At 48.2% G+C, this 16,578-nt stretch overlaps 1 protein-coding gene across 1 annotated transcript in view; it reads left to right on the top strand.

Annotated features, from left to right (window-relative positions):
* The window catches only part of LOC140410894 (uncharacterized), a 40,581-nt gene that overhangs the window by 22,628 nt on the left and 1,375 nt on the right, over window positions 1–16,578 (top strand). The window contains exon 3 of the mRNA XM_072499714.1: window positions 14,993–15,167. Within this exon, the coding sequence (XP_072355815.1) occupies window positions 14,993–15,167 (175 nt within the window). The remainder of the gene's footprint in view (window positions 1–14,992; window positions 15,168–16,578) is intronic.

Raw genomic sequence — 16,578 nt, 5'->3', positions numbered from 1 at the left:
GCCTCCACTACCCTCTGTAGTTCGTCTCCCATCGAGGTGAGCTGGTCGCTGTGCTGCGACACGGCCTCCTCCACTTCCTTCATCTTCTCGCCCTGTTCTCTCACCTCGGCCGATGTCTTTGCCACATCCACCCTCACCGGGGCGATTGCCTCCTCCACCAATGATCTCAGTGTGACCGCCATCTCCTTCCTCAACGCCTCCACGTGCCTCGCACACTGCTTCTCCAGCTCCACAGCCATCACCTCGGTCATCCTTTCCACTGTAAGCAGTGCGGCTGGATTCAGGCCTCGCCTCAGGCCACTCTCCTCCCACGCTGCTTGCTTCGGGCTCGATGCCCCTGCTCTTCCGGTCACGGGGGTCCCCACTGGCTCCAAACCGGCCCGACCCGGTGCCCATCCCTCAGGCCCCAACGGCTGAGGAAATCCCGACTGGCGAAACCACAGAGAACCCCCCGGAAAACACTGAAATGCCGCCGACCGGCGGGAGCCCCTCTCCAACGCTACCGCTCCGCTTGCCCGCGCCACCGGAAGCCATCTTAAAATAAAGTTTTTTAAAAATCCATAGTCTTTGCTATATGAAAATCACCGAATCTTAAATTTGTAGTGAGTTTACAGAGAAAATACTGAAATCTCTACAAATATGGAACACACCGAACAAAGTTTTTAAATGTAGGTACATCATGGCATGCTCTAACAAAGGAGCTCATGGACCCAGCCCACACCGAATGCCTAGTCTTCGCATTTCAATTTTTGATTCCTTTGTTCTCTCCCCTTTTTTTTTAAGCAGCCAAGACTATGCCGAGTTCAACTAATCATTTACAAATCCCAATTTATACATTTTGATTTTGCTTTTTGTGTACTTCTGAGACTTGTGTTCTAAATAACTCCCACAATGTTAATCATTATTACTGATTTTTGAAAGAGCTTTCAAATACTTACCCCATTTTAAATCTCACTTTAACTGCCGTTTATACCTCCTAATTGATGTGCAACTTCGTTTTGCAAAACAACAACATTTTAAAAACTAGGTGTACCAGAGGAAGCTCACAAATTCTTATTAAACACACACACTCATTCATCCTCCGAGATCTCCACTCAAACGAAAGGAATTCAAAGCATTATACTTTCATTCATCTCAACCAGCTGGACAATAAAAATTTGAATTTGCACAGAAACACAGTGTAAAGGCTTTCCCTTTTCCCTTCTTCAAAACTGTAAAGTAAATTTAAACAATCCTGAAGCCTCCTCTGTTCCGATATGGTTCTGAATTTTCCAAGTCTCTGGTTCCCCCTGGTGGCCATTCATCTCCCAACTTTTTTCCACTCATAAGACATCTCTCCCAAGAACAAAATCGAACTTAGCCAATTGTAATTGTACGGAATTGAATTGTCTCCAGAACATTCCATCAGCGGTCTTAACTGAATTGTCTCTGTTACGTTCCCTTAACCCGTTAAAGACCTTAACCGAATTAAAGTGTAATTTAATATAACCAATTTTAATTTTCAACCCACATGCAACTGAATTACCAGGCAATATTATCTCAGTTACCAACTGAATTATTAGCCCGTATTCCCTCAATCATGTTTTAACCCTCAGCCGTATCTACATCGACTGAAATTAATTTTTCTAATCCGCCAGATTGACCTTTGATTTCGTCAAACGATCTTACCCGACCATAGGGGAGTGACCAAACTCGCTTCGGACTACGAGGCAGGGGAAAACCGACGTGGTCCTTTATAATCTACTCACACCGGGGGCCCATTTCCCCTCTCTCCATGCAAGGCTGGTTTAATTCTGATTTCGCGAATAGTCGGGAATTCGCTCTTGAAATCCCACTCCTGACACCAAATGATGAAATTGAGTTCTTTCTGCCCTCAGTCTGGTCGCAGTCAAAGGCTGAGTCGGATTTATAGGTATTCCTTTTATTTTATTTCATCCCGCTTGCAAGCCTCACTCACCCTGACAAAGATCAGAGACCACAGCCTCCGACTTCTCCAGAGTGAGTGAACAAAAGGAGACAAAGCATGTGTTTTCACATACATTCATGTAGCATGAAGTTTCACATACAAACGACCAAATAAGGTAACGGTAACAAATGCAAGATTCTCATAGGTCTTTCTCACAAATTCCTTGACCTGGCCATATAAGCTGACCCTGGGGCCCCTTTCACCCAGCATCCTCTGCAGCATCCTCTGCACAAAGAACCAGTCTTAATGGCTCCCCATCTACCTGCCTTGAATCCCACTTGCAGGCTGCACATTAAGATTTTACTCCTAACTTGGCCTAACTACCCATCATGCCATTCTGTTCATTTCCTCATACCACGACCACTGGCTATTGGTACCTATGTGTACTGGCTGTTGGTAGCTATGTATACCACAACCACTGGCTGTCGGTAGCTATGTGTACCAGAACCACTGGCTGTCGGTAGCTATGTGTACCAGAACCACTGGCTGTCGGTAGCTATGCGTACCACAGCCACTGGCTGTTGGTAGCTATGTGTACCAGAACCACTGGCTGTCGGTAGCTATGTGAACCACAACCACTGGCTGTTGGTAGCTATGCGTACCAGAACCACTGGCTGTCGGTAGCTATGTGAACCACAGCCACTGGCTGTTGGTAGCTATGTGTACCAGAACCACTGGCTGTCGGTAGCTATGCGTACCACAGCCACTGGCTGTTGGTAGCTATGTGTACCAGAACCACTGGCTGTCGGTAGCTATGCGTACCACAGCCACTGGCTGTTGGTAGCTATGTGTACCAGAACCACTGGCTGTCGGTAGCTATGTGAACCACAACCACTGCCTGTTGGTAGCTATGTGAACCACAACCACTGGCTGTTGGTAACTATGTGAACCACAACCACTAGCTGTTGGTAACTATGTGAACCACAACCACTGGCTCTTGGTAGCTATGTGTACCAGAACCACTGGCAGTTGGTAGCTATGTGAACCACAACCACTGGCTGTTGGTAACTATGTGAACCACAACCACTGGCTGTCGGTAGCTATGTGTACCAGAACCACTGGCAGTTGGTAGCTATGTGAACCACAACCACTGGCTGTTGGTAACTATGTGAACCACAACCACTGGCTGTTGGTAACTATGTGAACCACAACCACTGGCTGTTGGTAACTATGTGAACCACAACCACTGGCTCTTGGTAGCTATGTGTACCAGAACCACTGGCAGTTGGTAGCTATGTGAACCACAACCACTGGCTGTTGGTAGCTATGTGAACCACAACCACTGGCTCTTGGTAGCTATGTGTACCAGAACCACTGGCTGTCGGTAGCTATGTGAACCACAACCACTGGCTGTTGGTAACTATGTGAACCACAACCACTGGCTCTTGGTAGCTATGTGTACCACAACCATTGGCTGTCGGTAGCTATGTGAACCACAACCACTGGCTGTCAGTAGCTATGCGTACCAGAACCACTGGCTGTCGGTAACTATGTGAACCACAACCACTGGCTGTTGGTAGCTATGCGTACCAGAACCACTGGCTGTCGGTAGCTATGCGTACCAGAACCACTGGCTGTCGGTAGCTACGTGAACCACAACCACTGGCTGTCGGTAACTATGTGAACCACAACCACTGGCTGTTGGTAACTATGTGAACCACAACCACTGGCTGTTGGTAACTATGTGTACCACAACCACTGGCTCTTGGTAACTATGTGAACCACAACCACTGGCTGTTGGTAACTATGTGAACCACAACCACTGGCTGTTGGTAAGTATGTGTACCACAACCACTGGATGTTGGTAACTATGTGAACTACAACCACTGGCTGTTGGTAACTATGTGAACCACAACCACTGGCTGTTGGTAACTATGTGAATCACAACCACTGGATGTTGGTAACTATGTGAACTACAACCACTGGCTGTTGGTAACTATGTGAACCACAACCACTGGCTGTTGGTAACTATGTGAACCACAACCACTGGCTGTTGGTAACTATGAGAACCACAACCACTGGCTGTTGGTAACTATGTGTATCACAACTACTGGCTGTTGGTAACTATGTGAACCACAACCACTGGCTGATGGTAACTATGTGAACCACAACCACTGGCTGTTGGTAAGTATGTGAACTACAACCACTGGCTGTTGGTAACTATGTGAACCACAACCACTGGCTGTTGGTAACTATGTGAACTACAACTACTGGCTGTTGGTAACTATGTGAACCACAACCACTGGCTGATGGTAACTATGTGAACCACAACCACTGGCTGTTGGTAAGTATGTGAACTACAACTACTGGCTGTTGGTAACTATGTGAATCACAACCACTGGATGTTGGTAACTATGTGAACTACAACCACTGGCTGTTGGTAACTATGTGAACCACAACCACTGGCTGTTGGTAACTATGTGAACCACAACCACTGGCTGTTGGTAACTATGGGTATCACAACTACTGGCTGTTGGTAACTATGTGAACCACAACCACTGGCTGTTAGTAGCTATGTGAACCACAACCACTGACTGTTGGTAGCTATGTGAACCACAACCACTGGCTGTTGGTAGCTATGTGAACCACAACCACTGGCTGTTGGTAACTATGTGTATCACAACCACTGGCTGTTGGTAACTATGTGTACCACAACCACTGGCTGTTGGTAGCTATGTGAACCACAACCACTGGCTGTTGGTAACTATGTGTACCACAACCACTGGCTGTTGGTAGCTATGTGAACCACAACCACTGGCTGTTGGTAGCTATGTGTATCACAACCACTGGCTGTTGCTAGCTATGTGAACAACAACCACTGGCTGTTGGTAACTATGTGTACCACAACCACTGGCTGTTGGTAACTATGTGAACCACAACCACTGGCTGTTGGTAACTATATGAACCACAACCACTGGCTGTTGGTAACTATGTGAACCACAACCACTGGCTGTTGGTAACTATGTGAACCACAACCACTGGCTGTTGGTAACTATGTGTATAACAACCACTGGCTGTTAGTAGCTATGTGAACCACAACCACTGGCTGTTGGTAACTATGTGAACCACAACCACTGGCTGTTGGTAACTATGTGTATAACAACCACTGGGTGTCGGTAACTATGTGTACTACAACCACTGGCTGTTGGTAACTATGTGAACCACAACCACTGGCTGTTGGTAACTATGTGTATAACAACCACTGGCTGTCGGTAACTATGTGTACTACAACCACTGGCTGTTGGTAACTATGTGTACCACAACCACTGGCTGTTGGTACCTATGTGAACTACTACCACTGGCTGATGGTAACTATATGAACCACAACCACTGGCTGTTGGTAACTATGTGAACCACAACCACTGGCTGTTGGTAACTATGTGTATAACAACCACTGGCTGTCGGTAACTATGTGTACTACAACCACTGGCTGTTGGTAACTATGTGTACCACAACCACTGGCTGTTGGTACCTATGTGAACTACTACCACTGGCTGATGGTAACTATATGAACCACAACCACTGGCTGTTGGTAACTATGTGAACCACAACCACTGGCTGTTGGTAACTATGTGAACCACAACCACTGCTGTTGGTAACTATGTGTACCACAACCACTGCTGTTGGTAACTATGTGAACCACAACCACTGCTGTTGGTAACTATGTGTACCATGACCATTGGCAGGTCACCCTCTCTCTCCAGAATGCCTTGAAGCAGCTCCATGACATCCCTGATCCTAGCACCGGAGAGGAAACATACCAACTGGATTCACGTCTCCGGTCACAGAAGGGCCTGTCTGTGCCCTTTGATATTGAATCCCCATCACTATAGCCATGGCATTGGTTTAACTCCCCGTCTGTGCAGCAGAGCCACCTGAGATGCCATCAGCTTGGCTGTTGCTGCTTTTCCCTGAGAGGCCATGCCCAACAATATCCAAAGTGGCCTATCTGTTTGAGAGGGGGATGACCACAGGGGTCTCCTGCACTTCCTTCCTGACTCTTACTTTATCTGATGGTCACACATTCCCTTTTTACCTGTTAACCCTAACCTGCAGTGTGCCCACCTTGCCGAATGTGCTATCCACAACATTCTCAGCATCGTGAATGCTCCACAGTAAGTCCACTCGCAGCTTTGGCTCCAAAATGCAGTTGCCAATAGCAGCGGTCGGACATTCTTCCGGCACAAGTGGTCACCAGGGACACTGGAAGCGTCCAGTGTTTCCCACGTTGTGCAAGAGGAGGACACCATGGATCTGAGCTCTCTCTCTAGATTAGATTATTTATGCCCTTTAATAGAATTTACTTTGGCGAGGGACCTTCCTTCTTTTCAAAACACTTCTGTTATAATCCCTCCCTTTATTTAAGCTAATGTATTATACTTAAAAACAGCAAGAAAATACTCTGTATGTGTCCGTTGGGACCATGTCACTTTCTGAACTGTACGTCACCTCCAAAGGCCGCTGTTGGTGGCCCCAAAGGCCCCCAATGCAAGGCCGCTGCCGTTCGCTGTTCTGAGGAAAGGTAGAAAATGAAAGGAGCACCTTCTCCCTCCTCACTGAACTCTGTCACTAAACCCCAACTTAAGCACTCTAGCGCAGCCCAAAGTATCACTCCAGTGCCACCAAAGGCTATACAGCTTACATTCTCTCTTTAAATCTGTTTTTCCCCTTTTGTCTTTAATTCTATTGTTTATTCATCCCTTTGGAAATTTGCTTTCTCAGAACACACAGAAGGTTCATGTTTTGTTTAAATTGCTATTTATTTCAGGTGAAAATAAACGTAATACTTGATGCATTTATGATTTTTGCCTATAGTCTATTCCCTTTTGAAATACAGTAATTCAACTTCCAGTCACCCTCCTTATCTTCTTAATGCAAATTTCCATTCATGCATCTCACTATTCTCATTTCAGCTCTGCTCTTCTCCATTTAAAAACACTTGCTTTCACATCTAACACCTTTTTTATGTTTCTAATCTTTAGTTTAATTAAAGTAGCCACATCCACACACACGCCCATCCGCTTCCGGCGGGAGGTGGGTGGGGCGTCGCCACTGGAAAGCGGGCTGGACAATCCCACCCATGATATTTTCGCCACACAAATATGAAATAATTAGAAAGATTTTAAAGGGGTGCAGGAACAGAGATCCTGGCGATGTATTAGCACAAAGCAATAAATGTGACATTTTTGATTCAGTTCAAATGTCACATTTACTCAATCACCCCGAACACCCTCCTGCTTTCGCACACCTTCACCTGCAAGCACTAAATATATTTTTCTCACCATCCAAGACCTCACTCATATTTCCTGGTCTAAATGTGGGATTCACTTGTACTTTTTCAAGTTACTATACTGTATTTGCTGCTCACCATGTTTCTTCTCGACACTGGGGAGACCAAACACAGACAGAACCATCAAATCATAAAACAGTGACAGCACAGAGAGGACCATTCAGCCCATGGTGTCCGTGCTGTCTCCCTGAAGGAACAATTGACATTGTGCCACTCGTCTGCCTTCTTCCCTCAACCCTACATATTCTTCCCTGGCAGATAATAACTCAATTCCCACTTGAATGCCTCAATTGAACCTGCCTCCAGCTCAATCCTCAGACAGTGTATTCCAAATCCTAACCACTCGCTTTGTGAAAATCGTTTTCCTCATGTCGCCTTTGCTTCATTTCTTAATCACTTTTAAATCCCGTTTTTTCCTTATCCAACACTGGATATGTCTTGACGTCCAGGGTTGTCCGGACTTATTGCTCCCACCCTTCACTATCATGGGAACTTTAGCTTTACTTTTGGAACCATTGCTCCTATTTATGAAGTCTAGAAGGCTGTGTTCTTAATTAACTGTTCTCTCAGCCCACCCTGCCACCTTTAATAACTTATACGGAGATATCACACACATCTGCTCCTGCCCCACTTTAGAACTGTTCCCTTTATTTATATTGTCTCTCTGCTGGGTGAAAAATCGTGGAATTCCCTTCCTAACAGCAGCGTGGGTGTACCTACACCACATGGATCACAGCCGATCAGCTTTCCACCCTCCTCCCAGGGACAATCAGGAATGGACAACAAGTCTGGTCCGGTCACCAACACCCAGATCCCAGGAAATGTTTTTTTTTAACTAACACCATCCCATTCCTCCCCCTTTGGCCTTCCACCTTCAACCCTTTAGCCATTTAATCTCTCCTGGCTTCCCCCTCTCCCAGCCTTACTTTCTGTTCCTTCACCCACCCTGTCCCCCTCACACTTATTTGAACCTCGTTACATCTCTAACATTACCCAGTTCTGATGAAAGATCATTGAACTAAAACATTGGCCGGCGGGGGCCAGAATCCCGTCGGAGACCAAAAACGAGAATCTTTCCAATGGCATCCCCATCCCGCCATTGACAGAATGAGGTCCCTGCCCACGAATGTTGGGGACCAGACTTAAATCTAGACAAACCTCATTGCCCGGCTTCCCGCAGTGTCGTCCCCATGCATTTGGTCTGTTGTGAGATCACAGTGTCAAGGTGAACAATCGGTCTGGAGCAATGTGAATCAGGTGAAGGGATCAGGGGTGTAAGTACAGCCCCAAGAAGAGGGACATGCCAGGCAGTACCTTGACAGTGACCTGGCAATGCCCCCCAACAGAGGAGCTGGTGTCACAGTATTGATCAAGGAGTCAATTACTGCAGTGAGGAGGGATGATATTGTTGACCAAGGCTCTGCTGTTCGATCTATTATGGACTGCGTGATAGCACGGTAGATAGCACTGTTGCTTCACAGCGCCAGGTTCCCAGGTTCAATTCCCGGCTTGGGTCACTGCCCGTGTGGAGTCTGCACAATCTGCCCGTGTCTGCGTGGGTTTCTCCGGGTGCTCCAGTTTCCTTCCACAAATCCCGAAAGACATGCTGTTAGGTAATTTGGACATTCTGAATTCTCACTATTGCTATTTGATCTTTCAACACATTAAGATCTGTTTCACAAATAAGCAACACTTATTTCCCCAAAGAAGATCAGTGAGTAAAATCCGAGTCACTCTGGCCAGGCGCTAACAGGGCTCGACTTCCATTGCTGCGGTCTCTGGGCTCCAGCTCACCATCTCCGGGGCTTCAAGCTCAGGGTTCTTCTTTCCTCTTTATCAGATTGTTATTCCTGGGTGGTCGCTGCCTATGTTCTGTTCACCAGCATATTTATACTTTATTTCTCAAGGAGGTGTGTGGCTCGGTTCCTGGATTCCTGCATGAAGCAAGTCACCAAATCCTAACTTTTCAGCAGAAACAATCTCATTGTTCCAGTGAATCAGGTTGTTTCCTGCTGTTTATCTCATCAGACAACATCTCGTTACTTCAGTTATTCAGTTAACTTCTGATGCAGCTGCAATCATGGAGCAGGCTCGAAGGGCCGAATGGCCTCTTTGTTATGGGCCAGGGTTTAGAAAACTCCAAAGTACACCACCTGACCTACAACTGTTCATTGAATGTGGCTGGGATCAGCACAAGGGCCCGCCATTCGGGTGTTATTCAACAGAGTTCTTAGGCGCTTTCAATCAAAACAAAACTTTATTGTACGAGTTTAGTTAACATTCGTATGACCACACACATGCAAGAATTTTTATCAACTACAAACATAAATACCTCACACAGCTAGAGTAATCTATTTATAACCCTTAATGAATCCCCCAAAACTGTTCCAATTTAATAACAATGAAATGAAATGAAAATCGCTTATTGTCACAAGTAGGCTCCAATGAAGTTACTGTGAAAAGCCCCTAGTCGCCACATTCCGGCGCCTGTTCGGGGAGGCTGGTACGGGAAGATCCAACAAGATTCAAATCAAAACCAGAAACCCCTTTTCAAAGATGTGGCCCTGTATTCCTATTGGTAAACAATTTGGTGTGGATACTCTTGTTTTATTTCCAAACAGCAGGTTTGAATTCCTTTCAGAAAACAATTATTTCTTTTAAGTTATCAAAAAGTCTGGAAACAGCTTTTAAACTGAAGATAGAGAAATCCTTCTTTCAACCTGTGCAGTCCAAACTCAAAGCGAAAGTAAAAGTCAAAAATGAAAGTAAACTCGCAGAGCCACAGCCCAGCTCCACCCATACAATGACATCACTGAAGTCATGTGATAAGACAAAAAACATTTCTCTCAGGGACACTCACATGACATCCTCCAGCTCCTGTTTTCTATATTTCAAGCGCCTGCCATGACCTGTTGTCTGTTGAACCAGCCGGTGGTTATGCCCATATTTGGTTAAAGCCACAGAGTTGGCCACTTTCCACCAGCATGCAATTCAATCTGGCCACAATATCTTTTTTAGGCTCCTCAATTGAGGTCAGACATAAAAAGAAAAAGGGAACAATCACTTAGCTGGGAGTGTACTTTAGGTAGCACGGTAGCTAGGGTCCCAGGGTCCCAGGTTCAATACTCCACCGGGTCACTGTCTGTGCGGAGTCTGCACATCCTCCCCGTGTGTGCGTGGGTTTCTTCCGGGTGCTCCGGTTTCCTCCCACAGTCCAAAGATGTGCAGGTTAGGTGGACTGGCCATGATAGTAAAGCAGATATGTAGGAAATCCTTAGAGAAGTGTAAAAATTAAAGGGTAACATTAGCAGGGATTCCAACTTCCCCAATATTAATTGGCTGAGTAAAAGTGTAAAAAGCTGAGAAAGGACAGCTCTTAAAATTATTTTTTTTAATGCTTTTGTGGGATATGGGCGTTGCTGGTTACTTCCCATCCCTGGTTGCCATTCAGAAGGTGGTGGTATGTTGTCTCCTTGAACCGCTGCTGTTCCTGAGGTGTAGCTGTACCCACTGTGCTGTGAGGGAGGAAGTTCGAAGATGTTACCCCAGAGACAGTGAAGGAACGCTGACATATTTCCAAGTCAGGATGTTGAGTGACTTTGAGGGGAACCTCCAGGTGGTGGGGCTCCCAGGTATCTGCTGCTCTTGTCCTTCAAGATGGTAATGGCCGTGAGTTTGGAAGGTGCTGCCTCAGGAACTTTGCTGAGTTACTGCAACTTGTAGATGGTACACACGGCTGCCACTGTTCGCCGGTGGTAGAGGGCTTGAATGGTTGTGGAAAGGGGAGCAATCAAGCGGGGCTGCTTTGTCCTGAATGGTGATCCAGGAGAGCTTTTTGAGTCAGCATTTAGAAACTCTTGCAAGAGAGGGGATGTACTGGACTTAATTTTTTAAAATGAAGTCAAAGGGGTAGGGGCAGGTCAAGGGTGTTAGATTTCAGAGGGGTGGATGTTGGGGGGTCAGAGGTTGGCTGTGGGTTGTCAGAGGTGTGGAGGTCGGGAGGTGTGGATGGAAGTTTGAACATCGGGAATGTGGGGGGTCCCAGTGTTTAAGACTCAGGTTGCGGGATTGAGTTGGGGCTCCATCCATGGTGGGGTTTGGGATTGGATTGGATTTCTTTATTCTCACGTGTACGGAGTACAGTGAAAAGTATTGTGAAAAGTGAACAGTATTGTTCTGCGTACAGCTCAGATTGATCATTTTGTACATGAAAAGAAAATACAGAAAGCAAACATGAAATACACGGTGTAAACACATGGACACAGGCATCGGGTGAAGCTTACGGAGTGTAGTACTACTCAGTAGAGAAGATGTGTCAAGAGATCAGTTCAGTTCAGAAGATGGTCATTCGAGAGTCTGGTACCAGAGAAGAAGAAGCTGTTTTTTAATCTGTTCGTGTGTGTTCTCAGACTTCTGTATCTCCTGTCCGATGGAAGAAACTGGAAGAGTGAATAAGCCGGGTGGGAGGGGTCTTTGATTACACTTCCCGCTTTCCCCAGGCAGCGGGAGGTGTAGACATAGTCTATGGACGGGAGGCGGGTTCGTGTGATGGACTGGGCGGAGCTCACAACTCTCTGTAGTTTCTTATAGTCTTGGGCCGAGCAGTTGCCATACCAGCTGTGATGCAGCCGGATAGAATGTTTTCTATGGTGCATCTGTAAAAATTGATAAGAGTCAATTTCCTTAGTTTCCTGAGAAAGTATAGGTGCTGTTGTGCTTTCTTGGTGGTAGCGTTGATGATGGTGAACCAGGACAGATTGTTGGTGATGTGCACCAGGGATGAGAGTTATGCCTTGGGTTGTTGAGGGATGAATCAAGTCAGGAGGGGAGAGGGGGAAACCTGCATTGATGGGGGTTCAGAGGGTTGTGGGAATGCCCTTGAGGTGGATGGGGGGGGAGGGGGTGGCACCACAGATATGGGGGGTTTTTGGGATGTGGGAAGTGTAGGGATTATCGGCGATGTTGGGGTGTGGGAGTTTTGGGAGTATGGCGGGAATGTTGGGAATGTCAGGGATATAGGGGATGTCGGGGATATGGGGGATGTCGGGAGTAAGGGGGATGTCGGGAGTAAGGGGGATGTCGGAGTAAGGGGGATGTCGGAGCGAGGGGAGCGTCGGAGCAAGGGGGATGTCAGAGCAAGGGGATGTCGGAGCAAGGAGGATGTCGGAGCGTGGGGGATGGCGGAGCAAGGGGGATGTCGGAGCAAGGGGAATGTCGGAGCGTGGGGGATGTCGGAGCGTGGGGGATGTCGGAGCATGGGGAGTAAGGGGGAGTGTCGGAGCGTGGGGAGTGTCCCACGCCGGGAACAATCGTGTTGTTTAAAATAGTTACGCAGAAGTTAGAAAAAGTTTTATTGCAATGAAGCTTTTCGAAGTTACTATTTTCACGAGGATGTGGTATTAACACTGGACTAGTAATCGCAGGACTCAGGGTCATGTTCTGGGGAGCCGGGGTTAAGTCCCACCACGGCAGATGGTGTAAAAAAGACTGAGATTTAAAGTTTAATGATGGCCATGAAACTGTTATAAACCCATCTGGTTAACTAAATCCCTGTTGTGAAGGAAATCTGCCAGTGTTACCTGGTCTGGCCAGTATGTCATATCCACTGCAACCTGGTTGACTCTTCAACGCCCTCAGCTTTTTAAGAATTAATTTGCAGGGTGTGGCTGTCGCTGGCCAGACTGGCATGCATTGGCCATCGATCACGCAGAGTACATTTTGTATCCTTGCCACCCTCAGTGGTTTCTCCAAGTACTGAAGGTCAAGTAGGGATGGGCAATAAATGCTGGCCCAGCCAACGATGCCCACATTCAATGAATAAAACATCAAATTAGCAGAAACTTGGCGGAAAGCAGATTTAAATCGCTTTATCGAATAACTCACAACTCAGAAGCATGTCCAGCCAATTGCAAATGCTTACTTGCGAAGTTCCGAGAGTCATTCCCCAGCATATGTTTGGAGTATGCTCTCCAAATCCAACTCTGGGGAGAACGGAAGTCACGGCAATGATCTGCAATGTTCTACTTGAACTGGATGCAAATGCAAGACTAAATTTCAAAAGAGACGTATTTAACTGATAGGGAATGTGTGTCGGTCTGTGGGGAAAGAGCAAGTCAGTGCAATTAAATGGATCAATCCAATCGAGGAATGAGACCAACCTCACCCACAGCTCTGTTAAGCTAGGGGCACTATTCTCCCAATTCTCTTAGTGCCGGGCGGATGCGGTGAATCTGGTGGGAGGCAAAAGGTCGAACACCCACTGGTGTAAAATTACGTTGTAATTCTCCCAATGGCGTGTTAATGGTGGCTCAGTCAACCCGCTGGCAGGTGGCGTAAATGTCACATACATTTATTTAGGCCCATGAATGCTCATTAAAGCAGCTGCCCGCTAGTATCATAGAGCATAGAACAGTACAGCACAGTACAGGCCCTTCAGCCCACCATGTTGTCCAGTCAGGTTTTCCAATCCTGCGTCACATCAGTCGCAAATCACATTGGCATCAAATGTGGCGTGATCAATGATCCTGGCCCCGGTTCACTGTCCGTGCGGAGTTTGCACATTCTCCTCGTGTCTGCGTGGGTTTCATCCCCACAACCCAATGATTTGCAGGGTAGGCGGAATGGCCACGCTAAATTGCCATTTAATTGGAAAACAATACTTGGTACTCTAAATTTATTTTTCAAAAAGGCTGGAGGCTTTAAGATGACCCTCGGTTCACCAGAGATTTTGAGGTGAATGGGATACTGCCATTGTGCTGCACTGCTCCTGATGCACTGTTCACCACTCTGCCGGGGCAGACCAGTTCCTGCCCTCCTGCTCCATACCGAGCAGGTCTCCATGGACAGCACCGTGCTGCTGGACCCATGGACAGACTTGTATCACCGTTTCCAGGTCAGTATGCGGCTGGGCTTGGCGAGTGCAGGGGTCTCCTTCTCCCCCTTCCACCGGTGCCACACACCAGTGTCTATCTGGACAGCTCTGTGCTGCGGGACTCATGCAGCCAACGCAGCAAAGGTACAATGTTTGACCAGGGGTGGAGTGCGAGGTGAGTTGTGGGGTCAGGGGGGTGTTTTGATGGCTTGACGGAGACAAGGCGGGCAATGTGGAAGGAGGGTTATGCAAGGGTTGGGGGGGGGGCTAGTGGGAGGGCTGATGATTTCAGGCGGAGGAACAAGGAGGTGGATGAATAAAATTATCAATGGAAGGCAGAGGGAAGACCAAGGGAAGGGACCCTGGAGCCTGATGAGGCTGCATGAGAAGCTCACAAACAATGGCGTCAAAGGGATACCACACAATTTACTGGCAGGCGATGCACAAAGATGACAGAAGCTGTGGGTGGAGATCCATGTGGGGCATGGGCACCTCACAGGTGATGGGCTCGGGGGGAGGGTGGTTGGATTGAGGAACAGACTTTCTCTTAAGGCTGCTAGACTTTTCCAACTGTGTTGTGGACATGCTGCACAGTCTGGTGAAGAGAGGTGGGCTGCAGAGAGTGATATGAGTCTGCTGGACTGGTATTTAAATATGGTGTCGGGAATCACACTACGAGTGTGACCAAGCTGGTCACATGCTGCTCTACATCCTGGCTACTTGTTCATTTGCATTTTCCCTCAAAGTGACTTCACAACTTTTCCACATCTCAGCAAAGTCACCCTGACCCCTCAACTGGAACCTTTGACTCCCCATCAGTTGATCACCTAGTTAAATGCTGTAACAGATGTTTCTCTGTCTACAGGTACCGTTGTTCCTATCTCCGCGCCTTGGGGTGTTTTTGGATATTTGGAAAATGGCAAAATACAACATAAATTCAGAGTATTTCTAGAGATAGTGCCTGAAGTCATCAATCCGCCTGAATCAACAGATCCAACTGTTAAAACAGTATTCGCACCTCCTGTTTGGTACTATACCAGGTGAGTGAAGTGACTGATATCATGGCCGGGATTCTCCCCTACACGGCGGGGCGGGGGGTCCCGGCGGGATGGAGTGGTGGGAACCACTCCAGCGTCGGGCCACCCAAAGGTGCGGATTTCTCCACACCTTTGGGGGCCAAGGCCTCACCTTGAGGGCCCTCGCTGCCCGCACTGGCAAGCGGAAGTCCGCGCATGCGCGGGAGCGTCAGCGGCTGCTGACGTCACCCCCGCGCATGCGCGGGGGGGGGAGGGGGGGGCCACTTCCCCATCGGCCATCACGGAGGCTATGGCCGAGGCGGAAGGAAAAGAGTGCCCCCCACGGCACAGGCCTGCCCGCGGATCGGTGAGCCCCGATCGCGGGCCAGGCCACCGTGGGGGCACCCCCTGGGGCCAGATCGCCCCGTGCCTCCCCCAGGACCCCAGAGCCCGCCCGCGCCGCCAGTCCCGCCGGTAAGGGAGGTGGTTTGACTCACGCCGGCGGGACTGGCATGACAGCAGCGGGACTTCGGCCAATCGCGGGCCGGAGCATCGCGGGGGGGGGGGGGGCGGGGGGGGGTGTGCCCCGACCGGCGTGGCGCGACTCCCGCCCCCGCCGAATTTTCGGTGCCGGTGAATTCGGCGGCCGGCGCGGGTGGGATTCACGCCGCCCCCCGGCGATTCTCCGACCCGGCGGGGGGTCGGAAAATCTCGCCCATTGTGATTAATCTTTCTTTCTGTCAGCTCTTCTGTCAACATCACTCAACCAGGAGCGGAATTCTCCCATTTTGGGACTAAGTGCTGCGGTGTGGGCGGGAACTTGGATTGTTTTCTGCTTCGGCGGCTTGCTGGAAAACACTCCCAATCTTCCCACCCATCCTCATTAATTATTCACCTGGGTGTTTTGCGCTGTTTTCAATAGTGAGTCAGGCCTGGATGGTGTGTAGACCGCTGTCATGTCCGGGTTTTACATTAAAAAGATATCCAACATCATTGACCCATCATTGAAAAAGAAGGTGGACCTCCTGAAATTGAAGGTTGATCTCCAGGAACATTGTGAGGCCGGAGGACACCAAATCTGGAATGTCCAAGAGCACATGTTCCCGTAACCCATTGCTGTGGTGTTCCAGGGTCCAGGGTTGTGGGCGGTCTCCATCCTGTGCTCTGTAGGCTGCGTCATGCATCCCGACCTTGGCACACTACATTGTGAAAAATGTTTCTCACACTGGTGTATTTTCCCGCCAGAATGGCAGAGAATCTATCCTCGTAGGGGGGCAGTTCTCCCTCTATTTCCATTTTCGGATGCAAATGATGTTCTTGCCGGCCTCTTGTTAGCTTTTCCTTCCAGTCAAGGTGGGCACCCTGAGGTCCCTCTGCTACCGCACACTCTTTAGAACTTTGTCATTAAGTCTGTATCTCTCCAGCCTTTCTGCAA

Source organism: Scyliorhinus torazame, chromosome 1 (genome assembly GCF_047496885.1).
Source record: "Scyliorhinus torazame isolate Kashiwa2021f chromosome 1, sScyTor2.1, whole genome shotgun sequence".
NCBI classification, from domain to species: Eukaryota; Metazoa; Chordata; class Chondrichthyes; order Carcharhiniformes; family Scyliorhinidae; genus Scyliorhinus; species Scyliorhinus torazame.
The sequence above is the reverse complement of the archived record's forward strand: the minus strand, read 5'-3'. Positions and strand labels throughout refer to the sequence as shown.